Below are 24,906 nucleotides of genomic sequence, written 5' to 3'. Positions count from 1 at the left end.
GCTGATAATGCCAGGGTTGCAGGTTCGACCCCCGTATGGGACAGCTGCATATTCCTGCATTGCAGGGGGTTGGACTAGATGATCCTCAAGGCCCCTTCCACCTCTACAATTCTATGATTAAGAAGAAGAGTTGGAAGGAGGAAGGTACAGTACTACCCACTGAAGAGGTACTGACCTTCCCCTAATCAATGTGAATGTATTGCATTGTGATTTTGGGCTTCAATGTAAGCATTTAATAATTTCAAATTCAGACCACACAATTGTAGCTGATTGGGACGTCTTGCACAACAAACATGGTTCTCCAAAAGATAGGACTTTTTGTGATGAGAAAATGCAGTGGGAAGTGTGGGATAACACTTGCTTTGACACAACGTCATCTAGCTTCTCTGTGAACAAATCAGAGTGAATGCTCATTAAAGAGCTGCTGTCTTCTAAACTCCCTGCAAACTGTTCTAACAACAACAACAAAGCAAAACATTAAAAAGACCATTGGCTAGAATCTAACTAAGCACTAAGGCAAACTATTCAATCAGCACAAGGATTTCTCCTTGCACAACAGAACATTCTCCCCTTCTCGTTCTCTGCAGCACCCCTAAATCTGTTCTAGGAGTTCCCCCCAACCCTCTGGAGCAGATGTGGGGACAACACAAGGCACATGTGGGGAAGGAAAGGGAGGGAAAGTTCCATTGCGCACGTGGAAGTTGTTCCAGTCATGTGATTATTTATATACAGACATAATTTTATTTGTGTGCTGCCCTTCCACAGTTCAAACCATGCTCAAGGTGGCTTACAACACAAAAATACATAACTACAGCATAACAAACGTAGTCATAAACAATAAATAAAATATTTTTTTTAGAATATAAAACCAAACTGAACCATTTCCATACAGTGGTACCTCTGGTTATGAACTTAATTCGTTCCGGAAGTCCATTCTTAACCTGAAACCGTTCTTAACCTGAGGTACCACTTTAGCTAATGGGGCCTCCCACTGCCAGCGTGCGATTTCTGTTCTCATCCTGAGGTAAAGTTCTTAACCCGAGGTACTACTTCTGGGTTAGCGGAGTTTGTAACCTGAAGTGTTTGTAACCCAAGGTGTTTGCAACCTGAGGTACCACTGTATAAATCACAAGATCTAAATACAAGATGTTTATTGAATACCTCCTATTCATTATTATTACATCTGCAATAATAATAACCACATGAAATTGTAAAAGTGATTACTGCACTGAACTGCCCTGCACACATTCCATTCATGCAGAAAAGATGCACAGACACGTGGGTTGAAAAAGCCCTCGAAATGTTTGGGTTTGTTAGCCCTGATCATGACATTTTTTAACGTGCTAGACAGGAAATAGTATGAAGTATTTCTCCAGTCCAAACATACCCTCTGATGCTATTCACATCTTGCTAACTGCATGAGCCCACTGATATGCTGCATTATTTAAAAAGGAACTATCTTCTTCTAGGAAGGGACTGACTTTCCATTGCTCTCTGCACAAAGTATGTGAAGTGATGAGGGTCTGACCCCCAGGATGGCTGAAATGTAAAGGCCTGTTTTAATGGGATTGGGGAGGCTGCCTAGCTACGCTTGCTCTGCTTTTATACAAGTCAGTCCTGCTCATTTCCTTTCAGTGGGCGTAGGGCTTAACATTCATTAAAGCCAAATCTCTCCGTTTCCTGCAGCCTTCCCTGCTCTAATCTCCACAGGTCATTTTGCATTTTGGATCCATCCCTCTGTGTGTTTGATATCCTTTTATGAGTGTTGCACGCGAGGAATGGTCAGCGAAGCAAGCCCTGAACCAAAAAACAGATACACTGAGACTTACTTTTGGCTTGCATAGAGTAGACAAAGGATTAAAAAATAGCTTGCGTGAGGCTGGAAGCATTCATTGGTTCATTGAGAGAAGCCACCAGTTAATGGCATAAATGGAGATTATTAAAACAGGTTTGATGCTTAACTGCAGGTATGGATGGGAGATAAATTCCATTCTGCTCACATTTCAGTGCAAATCTACCCGTTTTGCACTTTCTGAAATGAGGTGAACCAAGACGCAGCTAGCCTTCAGAACTTCTCTAAATTTTGTAGTGCTGTTCTAACAACCCCCAATAGTGTACAAAAATGTATATTGGTGATTAAAAAGGAACTTGAAATGTTGTATACATTCTGCAATACCTGCTGACGTTTGATTTCCCCTTTGTTGTGTCTGTGAATTTTTTTTTAAGCATTAAATATTTTGGGCTTAGTGAGGAACAAATGGTAAAGGAATGAAGGGTGCTGTGGAACAAGGTAAAAATAACAACAAAATGTTAAACAGCAACCCACATAGTCAAGCTGGCATGGCTTGCTTCCCAGATCACACCATTAGCCCTTTACAGGGACACAACACAACAATGTTATTTAAAAAAAAAGCAACACTGTGCATTTTCTTCAGCGGTTTAACATTAGCCTGGCTACTACTGCAGTCCTTCTGGTGACTCCTGCCATGACAGCAACACTGGAAGGGGCGAATGGGCAGGGCGATTTAGATTCCCACTTGGACTGGCCAGAATGGACTGAGTGCCAAGTGCCTTTCGCACCAGGGAGAATCCAGCAAGAAACCCAGAAATTTGATGTACTCAAGGCTAATTGGCAAAAGGGAGGGAGAGGTGCAGCTCTACTGCCCAGCAACGGACTGCAGTGTCTTGTTTGCTGTTCTTTGTGAGCACAGCTTAACCACAGAGGAAGGAGGTGGGAGAGGGAAACAGAGCTAAGGTTGACAGCGGAAAGGCCGAGCCCTGGGCAATGATCTCCTACTTCTTCTGCCATTCTGTAATACTCATGCATTGTCCCTGCTCAATACAGATGAGCTCCCTTTTGAAAACAATGCTTTATTGAATAGTCACCCACCTACAGCATCCTCACCTTAAATAGTGCTTCTGGAGAATCAAGGACAGTAGATGTGGTTCCTCAGACTTCATGGCAATCCTTAACAATGCCGGGAAGCTGAAAGCCAAGGCAAATGCCTTAAAATACATGCCCCATGACGTTATGCAGTGCCACAAATTGTACTTACTTGCAACTTACCGTACCCTCTATTTACCCACATTTTTCCTTGGTCTTCCAAAATCCACATGGAGAGGATGGAGCACCCAGGATCATCAGACCTTGTCAGACCTCACCTGGAGTACTGTGTCCAGTTCTGGGCACCACAGTTCAAGAAGGATACTGACAAGCTGCAACGTGTTCAGAAGAGGGCAACCAAAATGGTCAAAGGCCTGGAAACTATGCCTTATGAGGAACGGCTTAGGGAGCTGGGTATGTTTAGCCTGGAGAAGAGAAGGTTAAAGGGTGATATGATAGCCATCTTCAAATATATTAAAGAGTGTCATATAGAGGAGGGAGAAAGGTTGTTTTCTGCTGCTCCAGAGAAGTGGACACAGAACAATGGATTCAAACTACAAGAAAGAAGATTCCACCTAAACATTAGGAAGAACTTCCTGACAGTAAGAATGGGATTTGCTGCCAAGAAGTGTGGTGGAGTCTCCTTCTTTGGAGGTCTTTAAGCGGAGGCTTGACAGCCATATGTCAAGAATGCTTTGATGGTGTTTCCTGCTTGGCAGGGGGTTGGACTGGATTGTGGTCTCTTCCAACTCTACGATCAAAGATGCCCCATGTTGTCCCGGACCTGTATTACCTTAAGTCTTCCTGTATTACTAGAAAGATCCTCTTGCAAGTTGACGCATGCCAGTTTGTTGCTGGTTGCAGGTTCTCCAGTTTCTAGGATTTGTGGAGCTTGCGTCAACATGACATTGCATTGACTCTGATCTGAAACAGGCAGGTTTTTTAATCACTGGATAAGAAAACAAGACTGAGCATCCAAACCATGGGGAAACTCCAACAGTGAAGGCATTTCAAGTTATTAGCTCAACATGCACTGTTTTAATATGCTGCAGAATGCTTATAACACTGGGATGTTGTTTTTGCCACTAGTCTTACAAGACGCAGGCATCCCCAAACTCGGCCCTCCAGCTGTTGTTGGACTACAATTCTCATCATCCCTGGCCACTGGTCCTGTTAGCTAGGATGATGGGAGTTGTAGTCCCAACACTGCTGGAGGGCCGAGTTTGGGGGTGCCTGCATAAGAGGGACACTTCTACGCCCCTGTAATCTATTGCATATTCACCAGAGCTCTTTCCCTAAATATTCTGTAACGATAATCCATTAAATGATCAATAAAATTCATAGCATTGCATGAATAGCATTACTTTCTATTTTAATCACAAAATGCCTCTGAATTCTGCAGAACTGTATATAAAGGGAGCCAGGCTTCCTCCCCTCCCCTCCCCCCCCACTTTTTTTTTTTTAGACTGGAAAGTTACAGCTGCTTTTGTAGACAAAATATAGAACACTGAGTCTCCCATATTATAATTTAGACACTCAATGGGGCTCTTTGTTTGGGTATGCTGATTTTAAAAGAAAAAACCTCTTGTTTATGTGCTGCTTTGACCTACTAGCCTCTTCTCTTGTTAATAATAATAAAAAAGTTCTTTCAGAGTCTTCCGTGCAGTAGAAGTCCTCAACAACTTTCAGGAAGGAGCGAGAGAGACATAAAAGTGTCTAGGGTGGCGGAGGAGAGAAGAGAAAATAGCTGTGTGTGTGGAGAACATTGGAAGTGCTTTCATTCTACATGCACATCAAGTGCATGATGGGTAGGGAATGGGATGGCAGGACCTGTCAACGTTGGTTTTCTCGGTTTCTCATTTTTCCAGCTGGAATGGAAAAGTATCAAAGTATTATTAAGTTAATTTCATCTGCCAAAATCACTTGTATAAATTGCTCTGCTTTCCTTTAACATTTTTTACTTTTGAAAAATTAAGTAAAAATTTGCTACTGTTACCAAATAGCCCTAGGCACCCTGCTGGTATTGGTGTCAGAATTAACATGCATTTACAGCTGTACAATTCCAGCACATTTTTGTTAGTTCTAAAATTACTGTTGTTGTTGTTGTTGTTTAGTCGTTTAGTCGTGTCCGACTCTTCGTGACCCCATGGACCATAGCACGCCAGGCACTCCTGTCTTCCACTGCCAGTTTGGTCAAACTCATGTTCGTAGCTTCGAGAAATTACTGTAGTGACTAGTATTCAACTAAGTTTTACTCAGAGCAGATCTAGTGAAACTAATTAAGTTCATTCATTTCAATGGATCTATTCTGAATAAAACTTAGTTGAATGCTCCCGCCTAACAACCATATTTTGAAGAGCAAAAAAAGAGGATACATTTGCCGACTTTTACTTTTAACTACGGATCGCTGCAATGACTCTCATTTTAAATACCCCTAGGCCATAGAAGCTGTGAAATATTGCTAGTAGCAATGTTCTTAACTTTCACCAACAAAATAATAATAATGCATATTGCTCCCTCACTTGCCACATGAAAGTATTTGGGCTCATGCTCACATCTTTGTGAACCTAAGTGTGCACAGAACCATTTATTACACTGTTTAACATGTACATATGGTCTCTCTAAAGGGCAGGAGGATGTTAACTCTTGCCCTCCCAGACTCCTTCTCCAAGATCTTGTAGCTGAGCCAGTGGCCTTTGAGTTCAGCCACAAGAGCAGGGATTTAGACAGTATGGAGCTAGTTGCTTCTCTGTTGTCATTCTCTGCTGCAGACCAGCTTAGCCAGGTGCTTTAGATCTGAGTCTAAAGCACTAGAAAAAAATTTCTTGGGTTAGTGTGAACAAAAACAAACAAACAACAAAAAACCTAGACATTTTGCCAAATTTTTAAAAACTGCCAAGACAGAAATTTTAATCCTGGAAAAAGAGGACATATGGTAACCATAATTTACCTGATTTAGGGGAATTTAGGGTAATCCTAATTTAAGCCTCATTGAATTCAATAGGACTTACTTCTGAGTAGACATGGCCAGGATTGCACTGTCAGCAATGGTGTGTTGGCTGAATAATAACTTGGAACACCCTGTGTTAACTGTCACCTACCACTTTCTGTGGCTTTCGAGTTTCTCAACTTCTAACTATAGACCAGGCTAAACTACATGTAGATTTCAAAATCTTTCACTGCCCTATATATTGCAATCAGTGGTGGTCACAATACAATTTCTGTTAAGAATGCCTGGCCCATGGAAATCAATAGGGTTAATACTTATATGAGCTTAAAGCTGCAATAAATCTATCTATCTAGGGTTAATACATAGGTTGCCACACACATGCCTTGTGTTTACCAGAAGAAAAGGAAATGGTGGTCAATTTAACCTTCCAGAAGAGTTTTGTGGTTATGATAGCAAGCAGCCAATGTGAAATGTTGATGAACGCGCGGAGCAAACGAAACAAGGTTGTTGTTTGTGGCTTCAGAGGTGGAACTGATGAGTGGCTCCCCTCTCGGAACTACCGTGAGTCAAGTGGATTGTGCCGTTAACTACAAAATTGATCTAATTTCCAGAGGATTAGCTGCCTGGGTTAGACTGTTGCTGCAAAAGGAAAAGCCTTGTGGTACCTTGGAAGGCTAACACACCAGCATCCATGGACTAGAGTCCATTCTATCAGATGCAGCAGCAGGACAATCCTTCGTGCAGCTCGTGAACTGGACTCTAGTCCAGGGGTCAGCAAATGTTTTCAGCAGGGGGCCGGTCCACTGTCTCTCAGACCTTGTGGGGGGCTGGACTAAATTTTGAAGAAGAAAAATATATGAACGAATTCCTATGCCCCACAAATAACCCAGAGATGCATTTTAAATAAAAGCACACATTCTACGCATGTAAAAACACCAGGCAGGCCCCACAAATAACCCAGAGATGCACTTTAAATAAAAGGACACATTCTACTCATGTAAAAACACACTGATCCCCGGACCCGTCCGCGGGCCGGATTTAGAAGGTGATTGGGCCGGATCCGGCCCCTGGGCCTTTGTTTGCCTACCTATGCTCTAGTCCATCAAGGGCTACCCAACAATAAGCATCTTGGTCTTCATGGGGATCCTCTGTTGCTCTTACAAAATGGACTGGTGTTCAGCCATGGATTCACCATGAGGGTGGATCAGCAGAGGCTGGAGTGTTAGGGTACATGGGGCACTGCCCCACTGACTTCAGCCCACCCTCAGTCACCCTCCACCAGCCTGCCTTCTTACTGACAACCAGTTTGGGGGCTGGCATTGCTCTCAGCTTCCTCCTCTTTTGGCTGCTTGTTGTCTGTCCTTGTACCACTAAAAATGGAGGCAGATGGAGTCGAAATAAGAATTCATTGGCTCTGCTTCTCATAGCCTCTATAGTAGTGAAACCAGTCATAATCTGAAGACTCTTTTATATGTTATCAATCAGTTCCCTCCATCCCCTTCTAGCCTGTCATACAAATAGAAATCCATCAACTTCGCCATAAGACAAGCCGTACCGTGCACTTCCTACTTCTGAACTGTTTCATTGCCAGCTGGGCATTATAAAAACTACTATTTAAGAACTGGTGCCTGAGTTTGCATTTTTCCTCTTTCCTCCTTGTCCCTTTTCTCTTGTGTGTCATGTTTGCCCACTCTGGGAGCCTTTGGGGCTGAAGAGCAAGAGTATCAATGCTCTAAAATGAATGAATATAGAAAACAAATATAGCTAACAGAGAGCATTTCTGGAGGACTAAGAAATTTTCTTACCAATAAGAACTGATGGACCATCATAAAACCAAAATTTATAGGAGCCCTGACTTGTTCTTTTAATTATATTGTTGGAGGATGAATGCACAGGATAACATTCTCCAAGAAAGGAAATATGGGGTTTCAAAGGAAATTGTGTTTGATGCACTCTTATTTACAGTTTTTGATGCTCTGGATACTGATATAAACATCTATGTTCCATTTATTTATAACCTTTGAGGCTAGGATACTACTCTTCAAGCAACACACTAACAAAATAATGCACAGTGCTCAATAAACTCAATGCCTTGACTTCAGTCTGGCAAAAGGAAAACCCTCCTTTCATTTACAGTGGTACCTCAGTTTATGAACACAATTGGTTCCGGAAGTCTGTTCATAAACTGAAGCGTTCATAAACTGAAGCGAACTTTCCCATTGAAAGTAATGGAAAGTGAATTAATCCGTTCCAGATGGGTCCGCGGCGTTCGTAAACCGAATATTCATAAACCGAGGTGTTCATAAACCGAGGTTCCACTGTACCACCAAGTCTGATAAGGAGTTCTCGGGAACTCAAACAATTGAAAATGATTTTGTGACATTTTCGGTGACCTAACAAAGATACCTAGTATTGATTTGGTTTTTTTGTGGGCCAACACAGCTGCTTTTACTTTCAATGGAAGGAAGAATTTTCTCTTCCCTCTTCTTGAAACTCTTTGCACTCTTACAAAGCCTTGCTGGAGAGTTGCGGGGGGGGGGGAGAGAGTCGCTTCCTGAACTTTGTGAGATGGGGTCTTCTGGGAGTACAGGGATTGTCCCCAAACCAGAAGCTGCCTCCTTTCAGAGTTTAGATGAATTGCCCCCTCCCTCAACAGCCCCCCCTTGCACCCCATCATGGGTGTTTACAAATAGTGCTGACGCCTGTGACAATGCATTTGTTTAACTTCCTGAATTTCTTTCCCCTCATACAAAATATGCAAAGATCAGAACCAAGAAGCAGCACTTGCGCAAGGTAGGGAAATTTCTCTTTTTCCCAATATTGAGCTTCTCCAAAAAGTCTTGTGGTTTAGAACGAGTGGGTTTCACCCAAAGCAAAGGGTGCATAAATAGTTTGGTGCTTTTTTATTTTTGTGTACCTCTCCTCAGATTTTTGGGTAACATAATTTCATACTGTGGTGCCCGTTGGAAACTCTTGGAATCTAATTCTCATCAAACCTGGCCAGCATGACCAATGGTCAGGGATGATGGAACATTTGGAGTGCCACAAGTTCCTTTTTCCTGTCTTAAGAGAATCTTGCCACTGGAATACTTTTCAATAGTCCTTCACCCACCCGCCCCACCCCATTACATGCTACTCCCCAGATTTTTCCTTGATATGATGGCCATCTCTCCTTCCCAAATGTAAAAAGTATTTCTGCTAATCTAATGATTCTGCATTTTACATTATTTCAGTTAATTCGGACTCATTCCCTAGGTTTGCCAACTCTTCAGCTGGGTCTTGTAACTACGCATTAAACAGGAGCTTGATCTGCACAGAGTAAGGGGTATTAACAGTTTATCTCCAAGTCACATAAAACGTCATCTACTGTTTTTTGCATATTGAATGTCAGTTAAAGGCACAAGAGCGGAAGAGGCTTGTTCTCGTTGGTCAGCGGGCAACCCTGAAAAGAATTATACCTCAGTAAAAAGCAACTTTTCAGCCCGCAATTGGTGATGTCCCCCTTGCTGCCTCCATTTGAATTTTGTTTCCTTTGCAGCATTATTGAGTCACTAGACGAACAGAGAGTTCTAAGGACAGGTGGGTGGTACTTTACCAAATTTTCCTTTTGCTTCTTCTCTTTGCTGTTTTATGAGTGTAAGAAACAGTGTATGCTCAGGGGATTTCTTTTGTCAGGCTTAGCAAACTTGTTTTTTTTGGGGGGGGGCTGTAAAATATCAAGGCTGTGGAATGTCACTGTTAAAGCCACTGGGTGGGGTGTGTGTGTGTTTTCTTGGCTCTCTGCATGTTTTTCTCTATATGGTCCAAAAATATTAAATTACGTTTGTATCTTGCTTTTTCTCCTAGGAGCCCAAGACTTAGCCACCCCTCCCCCATTTCCATCTTTGAAACAACCCTTTGAAGTAGATTGTGCTAAATTAATACATGCCCATAAGCAGTCAATAGATTGCAGGGCCCCAATCCTCATAGGAACAAACAGTCTAGCTCAGTACTGTCTCCAGCAGAACTTTCCAAACTTTTCATGTTGGTGACACACTTTTTGGACATGCATGATTTTGCAACACAGCAATTCAGTTTTACTAGCAAACTGGAGGTTAAACTAACCCCTTTCCAGCCCCAAGAGGAGTGTGGGGAGCATTTGTGCGACACACCTATACATTGCAGCCAACACGCTAATGTGTTGCGACATAGTTTGGAAAGGATTTCACGCAGGGTTCTCTCCCAACCATACCTGCAAAGCATTTGCTCTGCAACTGACTGGAACTTCTTTAGCTTCTGCTCTCCACCAGCAGCAGGCAAGCAGCCTAAGACGATTCAGAAACATCTCTGCCACAAAGAAGCCACTTCATTCCTCCTTCGCCCCAGGTGAGGTAATATCCATAGCTGCCAAGTTATCCCTTTTTTAAAGGGATTTTCCCTTATGCTGAATAGGCTTCCTCGCGAGAAAAGGGAAAACTTGGCAGCTATGGTAATATCTGCCTTCCTAATTTCTCTCTCTCTTCTCTGCTTCTGTCTTCCCATCTCTATCATTCCTCAAACAAATCAGTCACTCTGCCCCAGCACTATTTCCATTCCACCTTCCCTCTCTAACATAACTTAGTTCCACACACGTCCACTTGATGTGTACCATCCTAACGCCTCATAATTGATTGTTGTTGTTGTTTAGTCGTTTAGTCGTGTCCGACTCTTCGTGACCCCATGGACCATAGCACGCCAGACACTCCTGTCTTCCACTGCCTCCCACAGTTTGGTCAAACTCATGTTCGTAGCTTCGAGAACACTGTCCAACCATCTCATCCTCTGTCGTTCCCTTCTCTTTTTGCCCTCAATCTTTCCCAACATCAGGGTCTTTTCCAGGGAGTCTTCTCTTCTCATGAGGTGGCCAAAGTATTGGAGCCTCAGCTTCAGGATCTGTCCTTCCAGTGAGCACTCAGGGCTGATTTCCTTCAGAATGGATAGGTTTGATCTTCTTGCAGTCCATGGGACTCTCAAGAGTGTCCTTCAGCACCATAATTCAAAAGCATCAATTCTTCGGCGATCAGCCTTCTTTATGGTCCAGCTCTCACTTCCATTCATACATAAAGTAATTGATATTAAAAGGTAAAGGGACCCCTGACCGTTAGGTCCATTCGCAAACGACTCTGGGGTTGTGGTGCTCATCTCGCTTTACTGGCCGAAGGAGCCGGTGTACAGCTTCGAGGTCATGTGGCCAGCATGACTAAGCCGCTTCTGGCGAACCAGAGCAGCACACGGAAACGCTGTTTACCTTCCAGCTGGAGCAGTACTTATTTCTCTACTTGCACTTGACGTGCTTTCGAACTGCTAGGTTGGCAGGAGCAGGGACTGAGCAATGGGAGCTCACTCCATCACAGGGATTTGAACCGCCGACCTTCTGATCGGCAAGCCCTAGGCTCTGTGGTTTAGACCACTGCGCCACCCACGTCCCTTATAATTGATATTAGGATCCCTCTTTTTCTGGCTTGTGGTTTTAACCCCAAACTTGCAAGTCCTCTCAAACGCTAGCTGTACAGTCAAACCTCTTGGTTTTATTGTAGCAACCTGCACCTTAATCACTCCATCTCTATTTTTTAATAATAACTTGCAAATTATTTGATACTAAGCCTTGGTCTCTTGTCTAGTTAATAATCCCCTTTGGTGTAAGTATAGTTTGCTGCAAGTCTGAGCTCAATACTGGAAAAAGACACATGTTGAAAACATGAGTTCGTGTACACAGGAATGCACCTGTTGATTTTCTGCTTGTCATGCAGGTGTTAATAAGCAAATATACTTTGCCAGTCAGCTATGTGTTGGAGAAATTGTACTGTCAATGGCTCATTTATCCACATGTGGTGGCAATGACCCAAAGCTTTTTGGTTTTGGAAAAAAGGGTTCTCATGAAGAAAGACTTATTACAAAATAAGCTACCCTCTTTGGCAAGATCTTTCCCACAGGAAATCAGCGGCAGAGCTTCATGCTCTGCCACCGGGGGCGGAGAGCAGGTGCGCTGCCCCCAGTGATGTGGCGCGCGTTCTGGGGGTGGGGCACACCATGCGCCGTGACGTGCGTGCTTTTGGGGGCGGGGCACACCGTGTGCAGTGATGTGGCACGCGTTTTGGGGAGGGGCGGGCAGCGGCGATCCCTGGGATCGCGTCGCTCGGGGCGCACCGCCCCTATCTTCCTACGTCCCATCATTACTCATTTGATGACTGCTGCATGGCTGACTACTGCAAGATATTGGCAGACTCTAAATGGAGACCTGTTAGAGATCTCAATATCACAACTCTGGATCTTAATTTCAGTGGACAAACTGACAGCCCATGTCCAAGAGAGTCAAACAAACAAGAAAATCACTACCTTCCAATCAACTTGGCATAGTTTTATTACAAATGCAACATTGATAAAACATGGTTAAAGCCTCCTCCTGAAAATCAGGCAGCCACAGGAAACACTTGTATGAATCCATGCAAATTATATTGTTTAAAATATACTCATTTATGATTATGTGTGCTTAGAACTGTGTGGGTAAAGTCTGTTTACAATGCAGATAAGGAGGCACTAGAATTGTTACAGAAGCTGTTAGCATGTAAATCTTGTTTTAAATGGCTGGCCACCTGAACCACAAATTAAAAGCACTTGTAGAATCAAATAAGGCAGCTCTTTCATGCTGTCTGAAGTGCCAGGACATATTTTTGGGGAAGTGGGAACAGGTATAGGCATATCCTTCTCAAGCGAAGGTCAGTAGCTACAGGGGGGCAGGCTCCATCTTCTGAATAATGGAGGCTATGTCTTAAGATACCTCTAGAGGTGCAAGGAGCTCCCTTTTAACCTCCCACATACTTTCTTCTAAGATACAGAGCCCAGCAACCAACCAAAGCAGCCTACTGTCCCCTTATTTGCTGAAAACCTACCTGCTAGGGTGAATGCTATGGGTAGATGGAAGAAAATGTCAACAAAATAAACAACACACGCAAACCACCAAGCATATTTTGCACCCCAAGTGGCTTTCTTCACTTGTGAAGAACAGAAATTCACCAGTAGGTACACAGTGTTCAATCCTCTTCTTGCTTGTAGCTCATCCGGACTGGAGATGTTGAAAATCAGAGCACACAGGGTTGGGTGGGCCAGAATAAGTGAGCTACTATTCCCTTACGCTGGGAAAGTGCATGTCAGGGCAATACACTACTATAACCAACAGGTCACAGAAGGAATGCTTAAAGGAAATTAAGCTATGTTGTCTATGGGGTTAGTCTGATCAATATAGAATATGGCTCTGCATACATTGAGGGAATGCTACTCCATCTGTAGGGGCATTAACCATCATGGACAGGACAAAAGTAGAATCACCTTCGCAGCTTTATAGTCAGCTGTGTTGACCTTGGGTATTGTCAGAGTGCTACCTTGTCCTAGCAGAATATGGGCAGTTCCTTTTCTATAGAAGTCCTCCCCCTTCATTCCTCCCCCAATACACATTTGAGAATGGCCACTCCTTTTCCTTGCTGCTATGAGCTGGGTAGGGCGGGCATTGTTTGATTTTTCCTTCAGAAGTGCATTTTTGCATAGCATCACTTCTGTACATAGCAATACTTGAATGTAAAAACTAATATGGCATTGATGAAACTGTCAAGACTGCCCCATAGCCCTCAGTTTCACTGGAGACAGGGGCAGCAGGTGATGCAAGTGCAGAATGATATGGGCAGGCCAGAAGGATATCTAGGAATGCATCTGAGTCTAGGTGCTGAACAATGAGGGCCAGCATCCTGGATAGACAGGATGGGGAGTGTCTTCTCCTATACTACTTGTAAGTATGTGTCACGACATTCAAAGCTGGTGAACAATGGACATGTGTGCTAACAAAAGGGAACGCTTTCCTCGTTATTAAAGTGCTTGAGAATGCATGGGTGATTTGGGCCTGGCAGTGGAAACTGGAAACCAAGCAAAAATAAATTAAAAATACCCTGCTTGCTTCATCTATATTCTGTGCTCAGCATATGGGCTGAATGCAAATAGTCCATTCATCTTAAACAAATTAATTAGGCTGCAAAGCTGCTCACATTTCACCAAGAACACTTTTATTAAACATGAAAGATGCCAAGGTGGTTAAAAAAAAAAGCTAGGAAAAACCTATGCTGTATTTTAAATTCCTCTTTGCAACAGGGCTAAAGCAAGACATTTAAATGTCCCACCACTGCAGAGTTCCCTTTTAATTTGTCCTGCTTCCCTTTATTTCACGAAAAAGCAGAAGTGAAATTTAAAGCTGTGTGCATGGTTTATGAGCACGTTTAAGGATTTCCTGATACCACCAGTATCAGCTCGGCTAAAAATAGTTTGCAAGAGCTTTGCGATCCCTACTTGCTTTCCGATAACCTAGTCTCTCTCTCCCCACCCCGTTTCGCAGCTCTATTCCACATATAGGTTGTGGGGAGGATGTAGCCCTCCATATATTGTCGGGCTCCAGCTCCCATCAGCCAGCGGTGATGGGATTTGTAGCCCAGTAACATCCGGAATGTCACAGCTTCCCCGTCCCTGATTTTGGTCTCGTTCCCACGTAAGCCAAGCGTGCCATCAAGTGCAGCTTTGTGCTACAGTTGGATTGCTGAGGCTGCAACGGCCGGCACGCTTATCTTGGGAGGGAGATTCCCTCAGCATCGCTGAGACTTACTTCTGAGTAGACCAGAGAGGCTTGCACTCTGGCCCCGCGAACTAAGCGTGAGCCCCATCGAGTTCAACAGGAACCTTCGATGCAGCGCGCCTTTCCTCGGTGCAGCCCGAGAAGCGCCGCACAGGACCCGCTTCCTCGTTCAGGCTCGCAGCCTCCCCCAATCCAACGGCGGTGCAACCAGGAGCGGATCCCCCACCCCGGAAGAGCAGCGTCCCTTCCCTCCCAAATTGGCCGCGCGCGCCAGAAAAGGGGGGGAAGAGAGAGAGAGAGAGAGACGCGCCGCTTGCCCGCCTCACCCAGCCCGGACGGGGGCGGGCGGAGAATGTCAGCTCGAACAACTTCCTACTGGGCTCCCGGCGGCAGGCAGTTAAAAAAAAAAAAAAGGCGACCTTTTCAACTGCTGCCAACGTCGCCGGCCGATTCCTGCCCCCTGGCAGCGTGGAGGAAGCGATGAATGGCCAGAAAGGGGAGGTGGCTGACGCGCTGCACTCCCCGGGCCGCCGCCGCCGCCTGTCCTGCCTGTGCATCTCGCTCCACCCCGTCGCTGCCGCCGCGACTGCCGCGGAGGAAAGAGCAGGGAGAGTTTCGAGGACGAGGCACCGGGACGCCGCCGCCCGGGGCAAGGCAGCGGGGCCGAGACGGCTGCGCGAGGAACCTGGACGGCGCTCCTCCTCCCTCCCTCCCTCCCTCCCTCTCTCCGTCCCCCGCCTTTCTCCTCCTTTCTGTTTTGGCGGGCGGGAGTCTCCCTGCCATGACTGCGCCGAGGGAGCCTGAGCGAACATGAGCCGCCGCGGCGAGGGCGAATTCCTGAACGGCCGCCTTTCTCCCCCCGCCGCCGCCGAGACCATGAGGAGGCTGGCGCTGCTCGCGTTGCCTCTCTTGCTGTGCCTGGGCGAGGTAAGGCGCGGACGGTTTGGAGGACTTCCACCCCACCCAACCCAGGCTTTCCCTCGCGTCCACCTACATGCCAGGGATCTACATGTCTCGGTCGGCGAACCTGCTTCCCCTGTGTAAACCCATCCATCTTTCGTCTTCCTACCTGTCTCTCTCCCCCCCCCCTTCCCTTACAAGTCCTTCCTTGGCTTAAGCTAGGGCAGCCTTATACATCGTGGGCAGAGGAGCTACTGGACTCCAACTCCCAGCATCCCCGATCGTGGGTTATGCCGCTCGGGGCTGATGGGACTTGGAGTCCAGCAACAGCCGGAGGGGCCACCAGCTTCCCCATCGCTGCTATGCGTGCTTGGTTTTGTTTTAGGGGACTCTCCTCCATCCCCGTTGAGGATAACGGGACGCCTGAGGAGTGACATACAGGATTGGGGCGGAAGTCTATAAGAAACTGCTCTGGTCCTTTTTAAAACAAACGGCAACAGGGCTTGACCCTCTCTGGTTCCTACTCACTTCTGGTGTGTGTTTGCTTTGAACCCTGAATTCCTGCAAGCCCCTGTGCATCACTAGACTCATTAGAAGTCATTGGGTTTAGCCAACTCTGCGCTCCTACAAACTGGCTGTGGAGGAAGTGTCCACACATGACTCTGAATGTGCCTGTGTGCGCGTGGATATATTTGCGAGGGAATCGTGAAAGAAAGCCTTTGATGTACATTCTGTCTAGCCGATGCAGTTTTCCATTTGAATTACAGATACAGGGAACTGTTGACTAGTGATTACATAGCATAGCAATCCTATGTATGCTTACTAAGGAGGAAGCTGCATTGAACTTAGTAGGACTTTGAACATGCATGTTGCGTGTTTTAAATGGTTCTCTGATCTCGCCTGTAAAATCACTAATCCAGATAATCTAACATTTGACACACCTCAGGTGCTTGTATTTAGACTCGGCATTTAAAACAGTAGCCAACCTTAATAATGCATGTTGGAGCACCTGCTCAAAATCACGTAACTTGCACTCATTTCCCTTTAAATCGTCTTGCTGTGCTCTCAAATTAGCACGGTTAAAGAACAATAAAAGTAAAAAACTTTCCCCACCCCCTACATATCCTTTAAATCTAAGATTTTGGAAGAAACCATTATGTTAATCTATAATTACAAAATGAGGGGGTGGTAGCTATTCTGGATGCCAACACAGAGTATAATTGTGCAATATTGGGTGATAGCATGGAATGGTGATCTTAATTCATGCTAGTTGCTATGGCTACAGAAATGGAAAGTTCTGTTTGGTCAGGATAATTGATCTGGAATGAGATTATTGCATATTGGCCATTAACTAATCTTGCAAATGCACCTATTAATGGTTTCAAAACTACATGTTCTTTACTAAATCCATCTAAGCAGTGAGAGTACTGACAGGTTGCAAGATGTGTATGAACACCTGTGTTGCTACTGTGCTTGAGGCATTTGCTGACGAAGATACAGGTATGACCCCAGGGTTTCCTACAGTCATTGTGACATGTAGTTCTGCCCTATCATGGATGTGATGGAATGCAGATAAGGAGCGTTATCATAAAGAAGATCAAAGTGCAGTGTGTAGCGATGGTTTTAATAGGCGATTGCATTCTTTGCTGTAACATAGATATGGTTATGTAGTTTAATTGTATTGGCTAGCCTGGTCTATTGCCCCTGTTGTTGTCATCGTCCATTATTCCCGAAGAACTCTGAATATGCTGCAGCTGCAACCCCCCCCCAAAAAAACACACACACACAAAAAAACCCAATCACTTTCCTTACAGCAGTGGAAAGAGAAGTCATTCTCTCTCTCTCTCTCTCTCTTTCTCTCTCTCTTGTACACAACTTTCCCCTCACCATTGCTATTGGTAGATGATGTACCTTTTGAAGCAAAAGAGATGGTTGGGTCAGATTTTACTGATTGCATTAAAAGTTTGGGTGAAAAGCAATATCATCTGATCTAACTTGGTCTGAATGTTGGTATTTCTGGGAGTCTTAATAGGAGAAAAGAATCAACTTTCAGAGAACAGGTGTGTAGTGTATGCACACGCGTGGTTGTCCTGGTTAAGATATGGGAGAACAGACACCCCAAAGATGGAAGAATCCAAAATACATTAGGAATGGTTTTGTGGTAGAAAACTACTGCAAAAATTGGACAAGGTCACCCCATGTCTGGAACAAAAAGGCTTCTGATCTGCTGCATAATGGTATAGCTGTGGCAGTCCCTTGATGAAGTTCTCAGATGTTCCCTAGAATTATGAGGCCTGAACAACTTCATTGCCTAATTTGGGATAAGGTAATTAAAGTTGTAGAAGGTATTTGAAGAAAATAATTGCAGTTGGACCATTGAACTGCAGACTGATATCAATAGTGTCTTGGGGCCTCCTCTAATGTCACTTTCTAAGATTATGGGTGAATGCACTTTAATGCATATAGGTATAATGTTGGAAGGGCTTGCTTCTTGCATATTAACGTTTCCCCAGTAATTTAATTACAGTATGTGGTTTTGGGCGTCTTCATAAACCAGTTGACATTTCCTCTTGAGTAACCATCAAAGGGCCACGTGCCAGTAATGGGTGGGTCCAAAGGCAAAAATCTACAGACCAGCACATGTAAATTTTGACTTCATGCAGCTAGTTTCCACACACTTGCGCCCCTCTCTATCCTCCACCTAAACAAGCAAGAGGCATTATCAGAGTTCAAGTATACATTCCAGCCAGGCAAAAACACTGGCAGGACTAATAAGGGATGTGGACTGGAAAGAGGGGGTGGGAAGAACTCCAGGGGCCAAGTAAGAGAGGTTTGGAGGGCCATATTTGCCCCCAAAAAAACACTCCAGTCAACAAGCAGTTGTGCCTTCAGTGTAGTGGGCCCTACGCTATGACCTCCCTCCCGTTGGAAAACAGGCACACAGCTCGCTGCTAAGTTTCAGCTGCCTGGTTAAAACTGTTTTTATTTCAGGAGGCCTTTGTACCATGAATGCTGTTCAGATGTTTGTTTGTTTTTATGTTGTATATTTTTATTCTCTGTAAGCTGCTTTAAGACCCATATGAAAGGGGGGGGGGAGAACAGAATGTAATTTTTAGGAATAAGGTGGCTAAATTTGAGAATCTGAATTAACACAGCTTTAAAATAATGGAGAAATGTTTCTCGACATGTAACCTGCCAGCCTGCTGAGCCTCAGCGGCTGAGCACCAGGCCCCTGTTCAATCCTTGACATCTCCAGGTAGGTTTGGGAAAGTGAGAGAGAGTGAAACCCTGGACAGCTGCCCCTTGTGAACGGATGCAATACTGTGCTAGATGAGCCAATGGTTAGATTGAGTTTCCTATGTTCTTTCTGCTTCTACAGCCTTTGGGGCTGCCCCTGGTGGTCACAAGTGATCTAGTTCCACTTACCAAGGTTTACGTTTCAGATTAGGGCATTTTTGTTGTCAACAGCAAGACAAATGTGGGAGTGGCCCTGTGGCAGTGATTCAGAGCATGGGACTGACCGCCCTGACATTTTAGTTAAAGCCCTGTGCCTCCATTGACTACAGTGGCCTTACTTGCAGATTATTCACCCTTGCAGCATTTTTAAAGAGTCACAGATTTATTCTGGCGTATGCTTTTATGGACTGGTTCCCACCTCTTCGAACTACTGATATGTCCCAAAGCTTCTTCCCACCACTTATTCTTTCTGACGTCTGCTTAATGATAATGCACATAAGCTCTTCGTTCCTTAGTGAATTTGCATTCCTTTCCCAGAAGCTGTTTACACTCGTATTGTGACCAAAGTTTGAATAAGATGGTCACAGTTCCGCTATAATGAGCTTAAGTTGTGTTGCTGCTAGTTAATTAGTTACAAATGCTCTTATCACAGTCAGCATTTAATCTCTCTTACTTCCCTAATGCTGGGAGAAGCATATCTGGGGTTCTTGTGTCTACTTTACACTGAATAATGGAGAGGGAAGGGGAGTGGCAAGTGCAAAAGAGGGAGGACCCTTAGAGGTCAACTCTCTCTATTCCAGCAGCATCTTTCCAATCGCTTCTCCCTTTATTTGCCCCAAAGCAGTTTGCTAAAAAGCTTCAGTGTGAATTATTTCATTACAAAGCATATCTGTTCAAAGCAAATATTCTGTTATTGTGAGTCCAGTTTGCTGCTGCTTCTCTCTTTGCCCCCAACCCCCTGACTTTGGTTTATGCATTTACATTTTTTACACTTTATACTTCTAGTTAATTTCTATCTCTCTCCCCCTCTGCCCCCAGGCACCCCCTTTTCCATTTCGCATGAAAAGGGTGCTTTAGAATATGGGCTTGGAAACTTTTGTTTTAAAAGAGGTCAGCAGGGGAGGGAAAATACTCGAGATTCCGAGGCATCAACATCAATTTTTTAGGCATCAGTTCAGTGTAGGGCTGAGAAATACCTCAAATTCCTAAATGCCACCATGGGCTTGTTAGTATCTAAGCAACCAATTTGATCAGCCCTTGTGATTTCCGTTTACCTATGGCATTTATTGGCTTACCTTTGTTAAGTTATCATGTGAGTATAAGTGCTGCTGTAGCATAGTGGTCAAGGATGCAACATTACACCAGAGTTATGCAGGCCGAGGGGCTGGTGAAACACCAGTGGCACAACTGCTAACATGTGCCTGCTTTCCCTCCTGCTGCTCAGCTTGCTCACTCTCACATCAGTGCAAGTGAGTAGCCACCATCACTTGTCCTCTCTGGGAGGAAGAACTGGAGGGCAGTAGTGGGGTCTACTGGAGGGTATCTTGCTGAGCCCCTCCCCCAAGCAAAAGCAAAGCCACCTGGATTCCACCTGTAGAGGAATCCACCCAAGACCTGTCGCGTGGATGTAAAATCTCACACATGTCAAGAGAATAGTGCTATCCTTTCACTGCAGCATAGTGTCTGTGATCATCCTATAAAGCAGGCATAGGCAACCTTGGCTCTTCAGATGTTTTGGAACTACAACACCCATGACGCCTAGCTAACAGGGCCAGTGGTCAGGGATCATGGGAGTTGTAGTTCCAAAACATCTGGAGAGCCCAGGTTGCCTATGCCTGCTAATGCTTCTGCTACTCTGGTTGCTGCTACACTGAATCTATTATGAGCATCCTCTCTTTTGTTCATTGCAGAGTTAATAAATCATATAGTGTCAGTTGCAGCCAAATTTGTTCTCTGAAGCCAGACCAATTGAGAACGTAGACATTTCCCAACATGCGTGAATACAGTGGTACCTCGGGTTACAAACACTTCAGGTTACAGACTCCGCTAACCCGGAAGTAGTACCTCGGGTTAAGAACTTTACTTCAGGATGAGAACAGAAATCGCGCGCCGGCAGTGGGAGGCCCCATTAGCTAAAGTGGTACCTCAGGTTAAGAACAGTTTCAGGTTAAGAACAGACCTCCGGAACGAATTAAGTTCTTAACCAGAGGTACCACTGTATTCAGCCTAGGAAAGTACCCTCTAAATATCTGTTTCCAAATCTCCAGTAGACAACTGTCTACCGAAAGAAAAAGGGGAAAGGTGCATGAGTCGTAAAAGTTTAGAATTGCAAGTAGTGATCAGAGAATGTGTACAGAAATCAAGCTTGGAGTATGGAAGTATCAGCGAAATATAATGTATAGCCTGTGCTCAGCTATATCACATGTAGTTTTACAAAGGGGGTGGAAAGGGGGTGGATTTAAGGGCTAGCAATCTGAGAATAAATCAAGGTGATAGCAATGAAGCAGACAAACTCTAAATCAAATGCAAAATAAAGTCAACACAGTCTTTATTTTTAGTGGACGGCAGATATGTAATCAACAGACACCTCTACAATAATTCATTCTCTATCTCCACCTCTCTCTCTCTCGTGCACTTTAAATGAATAAATGAAGTTGCTATCCCATATCAGTCATTCCCTTCCCTTCTGCAATTAATGTGGTGTGAATAGTGAGATGATTCTACGATGCAAATGGTCCTGCCCCTCTCACATGACCCTGTTGCTGCAACTTCCCTCCCTACCCAATGTATTGGGAGCTGAACTTTTGCAGCAGAAAGGCTGTTCAACTCAAACAACGCTCCCTGCATGATTTAACAGTCTGGTCTTCCTGGGTCTTAAATAAAACAAGGCGCTTCCTTCAGCTGGGAAGGTTCCCTGGCTCCCAAGCACCACGAGAGACCGAAGGAATGGTGATGGGTTATGCATGGGAGGGGCAGGGTCACTCTCCCTCTCATGCAATGGAAACTTGTGTTTGCGTGTGCAGAGAACAACTGAATAGGGCTATTCTCTTGGCCTGAAAGTATTCGTTTGGGACAGCTGCTCCCGGTCCTTCTCAGGCAATGGGGAAAATGACAAATACTGCATTACCTGTCACGCTGAAATTTAATCTCTCAGTATTAGCTGCAACTTTTAAAATGAGAGAGAGAGAGAGAGAGAGATGGAACTTCTGTCTACAGTTAAGAGCTCATCCCTCAGTAGACCTTCATACCTGAAGCTTACTGTTGAGAATTTTCATGCCATGTAAATTATCTTTTCTTAGAGAAACGTGAGAATTGAAAGCGTGTGGGTGTGTTGGTACATAATACAATTTTCTGATTACACAATGAGGGTGGATATTACTAATTACTGCTACTAATTACAGGCTCGCCGCTGGAGTATATGAAAGTTGGCTAGCTTTGCGATATAGCAACCAAGCGCTTCCTTTTTCCAAAAATAGAGCCTCTTGCATATGGGAAGCTTAAGACTCATCTCTGCTCTACATACTTTTTCCGCTACTCAGTTGAGATCTGCTAATTGGCTTCTATTCACTCAAAAGTAAGAGAACACTATTAGCTGCTTGCTCCTGCAAAACTTTGAAACAAAAGACACAAACCAGAGGTTGCTAGAAGACTCGTTTGGCTAACTTGAAAACTAGCCCAAGTGGCAATCCGCACCAATAATATAAAACAAGACTACAAAGAGAGATGCAGTCCTGTAAAAAGAAAGCAGCGAGAATATGCCTTGGGTCAGGTGACAATATGTATAGTCCTGACAGGCTTTGGCCTGATCCAGCAGAGATCTTTTTTTCTGTTCTGTTCCATTTCTGCATGTGGCTTCTGCATATGGCAAGTCCTGTTTCTTGTGCCTAGCTCTAGCTAGCGATGTGAATTAGCCTCTTTATAGAAAATTAAATCTCAATACAAATTTTTCGTTCTGTCTTGCTTTTTCTCACATTTGCTCAGATCACCACTTTTAGCTTCACAGGGACTTGGTCAGTTGATCAAGGTTGAAAGATAGCAATTTGCTCACGCCCTCCTGTCCTCCCTTGGCGTAAACAAAGTGGTGGGGATTTGAACCTGGTTCCAAATTGCCATAGCCAAAGCTCTTTGCCAGACAACTGCTGTGTGTAGTCAGTCTTCCAAACAGTATATTTGTTTCACCACAGTGATGGTGAATGTATGCAAACACTTTGTTAAAATAGCAACCAATTTAATTTACATCTTTTAGGAATTATGGGAATGAATTGATTATGGGAATGAATTGATGGAAATTAATCGGAGCCTCATTTTTGACCCTATATGTCATGGGTAGGCCTGGGGGCTGGATCCAGCCCAATCGCCTTCTAAATCCGGCCCACAGACAGGCCTGGAATCAGCGTGTTTTTACATGAGTAGAATGTGTGCTTTTATTTAAAATGCATCTCTGGGTTATTTATGGGGCATAGGAATTCATTCATATTCCCCCCCCCAAAAAAAATATAGTCCGCCTCCCCCCCCCCCAAGGTCTGAGGGACGCTCCCTGCAGAAAATGTTTTCTGACCCCTGCTATATGTAGCCAGGAAGGGCATATTTTTCACCTGAACAATTCCACACACAAACACAAACTGTCTCTCCATAAACATGAAAAGCAGCAATTGCTCAGCTGGCAGCAGTTACTTGGCATATGTTGAAGGATGATGCCAGGAGTGTGTGCCATTGCTTAACTGTTCATGTAGTTGGCTTCAACTAGGTTGCTTGGTTGTGGCCTTTTATGGGTTTGAGATTTGCATATTCTCATTCCCTGTGTGATGGGCCATATCAGATAGGGGATTGGGGCATGATACTTAGCGGATAGCTAGATCATGCACAAGGATTGCACAGTCATTATGGAACAGGTGGGATATTTGGATTGAGAGTTATGGGCATAAAGTAGGCATAAATCTGAGAACGGATGCTTGCAACCTTTAGATGTATGGAAAGAAAAGACTAGGGAGCATTAGACTGAAGAGGCTGTCTGAAATGTGGTAAAGTCATAGGGATGGAGTTTTGCAGCAGATTGAGGTACCAAAACCAAGGCTTTGTAAATAATTGTTCCAGAAAGTTTATCTTCTTAAACACAAACTTAATTTATTTACTAACATCTATTGTTGTAACTTAAATGAAATAACCAAGCCTCCTTTCTAATCTTGCTTTTAGTGTTTCCTAAAAGTTGCAATTTAAAAAACCACAGATATGCATGTGTACAAGGCAGGGGAAACCCAGAGATATGCATGTGTACATGTGGTGCCAGGAAGAGAAAATTGCCTTTTTTTTCACAAACCATGCCCACTTGCCCCACACCTGATGTCAGGTGTATAGCAGATAACGATGTGAATACAAAGGTACAGCTCTAATCTTAAATTGTTAACCTTGCTGCCAGTGCTGGCTGGTGCTCACAGCAAGCCCCAGGGATCAGCTGGACTGTGGAGTTCCTCTAGTGCAGGTGATTCCTGCCTAAAGCTGGGCTTGATGTAGCTGCCAGTCAGCTGATGGACACTGTCAGGAAGCCCCACAGGGAGGTAAAGCTGGGCTGCAAAAAAGGAAACAAAAGAATGGTGAGTATAGTTAATATGTGCCCCCAATTCTTTCCTTTTGAGGTTGGGTTACTTGATGATATGGTGATGTCAATCTGAGCAGGCTGAAAGCAAAGAGTAATAGAGCTTCTATGCTGATGACAACATAGTGTGTGCACGCTCAGAGGATGACCTCCAAACCATCCTAAATATCTTCACAGAAGCTTATGAAAAGCTTGGCCTTACATTCAACTTCCAAAAAAACCAAAGTGCTGCACCAACAAGTACAAAATAACCCCTCTGCAGCGCCACAAATCCAACTGAATGGTGTAATGTTGGAAAATGTCGATCACTTCTCCTACCTAGGCAGTTATCTTTCTACAAGAGCCAACATTGATGCTGAAATCCAGCATCGCCTGAGCTCTGCGAGTGCGGTTTTCTCCCAATTGACGTGCAGAGTGTTTGAGGACCAGGACATTCACAGGGAAACCAAAATGCTTGTTTACAAAGCTATTGTACTACCAACCTTACTATATGCTTGTGAAACATGGACCACTTATAAATGCCATCTCCAACTCCTCGAAAGATTCCATTAACAGTGTCTCCGAAAAATTTTACACATCACTTGGGAAGACAGGCAAACTAATATCAGTGTACTGGAAGAAGCAAAGATCACCAGTGTTGAAGCAATGATTCTTCAACATCAACTTCGTTGGACTGGTCATGTTGTGTGGATGCCTGATGATCGTCTTCCAAA

At 44.3% G+C, this 24,906-nt stretch overlaps 1 protein-coding gene and 1 long non-coding RNA gene across 2 annotated transcripts in view; one reads left to right on the top strand and one right to left on the bottom strand.

Annotated features, from left to right (window-relative positions):
* Window positions 1–1,664: 1,664 nt before the first annotated feature.
* LOC148687603 (uncharacterized) lies at window positions 1,665–14,633 on the bottom strand. The gene is made up of 3 exons (XR_015949085.1): window positions 14,494–14,633; window positions 2,906–2,986; window positions 1,665–1,797 (listed from the first exon to the last, which is right to left on the bottom strand). It is a non-coding gene; the product is annotated as an uncharacterized LOC148687603 (long non-coding RNA).
* PTPRJ (protein tyrosine phosphatase receptor type J) overlaps window positions 13,889–24,906 on the top strand; it is a 76,341-nt gene continuing 65,323 nt past the window's right edge. Inside the window, exon 1 of the mRNA XM_088666495.1 lies at window positions 13,889–15,390. Coding sequence (XP_088522621.1) covers window positions 15,274–15,390 — 117 coding nt within the window. The 5' untranslated portion in view covers window positions 13,889–15,273. The remainder of the gene's footprint in view (window positions 15,391–24,906) is intronic.

The sequence above is a fragment of the Zootoca vivipara genome, chromosome 1 (assembly GCF_965207765.1).
Source record: "Zootoca vivipara chromosome 1, rZooViv2.hap1.1, whole genome shotgun sequence".
In the NCBI taxonomy this organism is placed as follows: Eukaryota; Metazoa; Chordata; class Lepidosauria; order Squamata; family Lacertidae; genus Zootoca; species Zootoca vivipara.
Note: the sequence above shows the minus strand (reverse complement) of the source record. Positions and strands in the feature narration are given on the sequence as shown.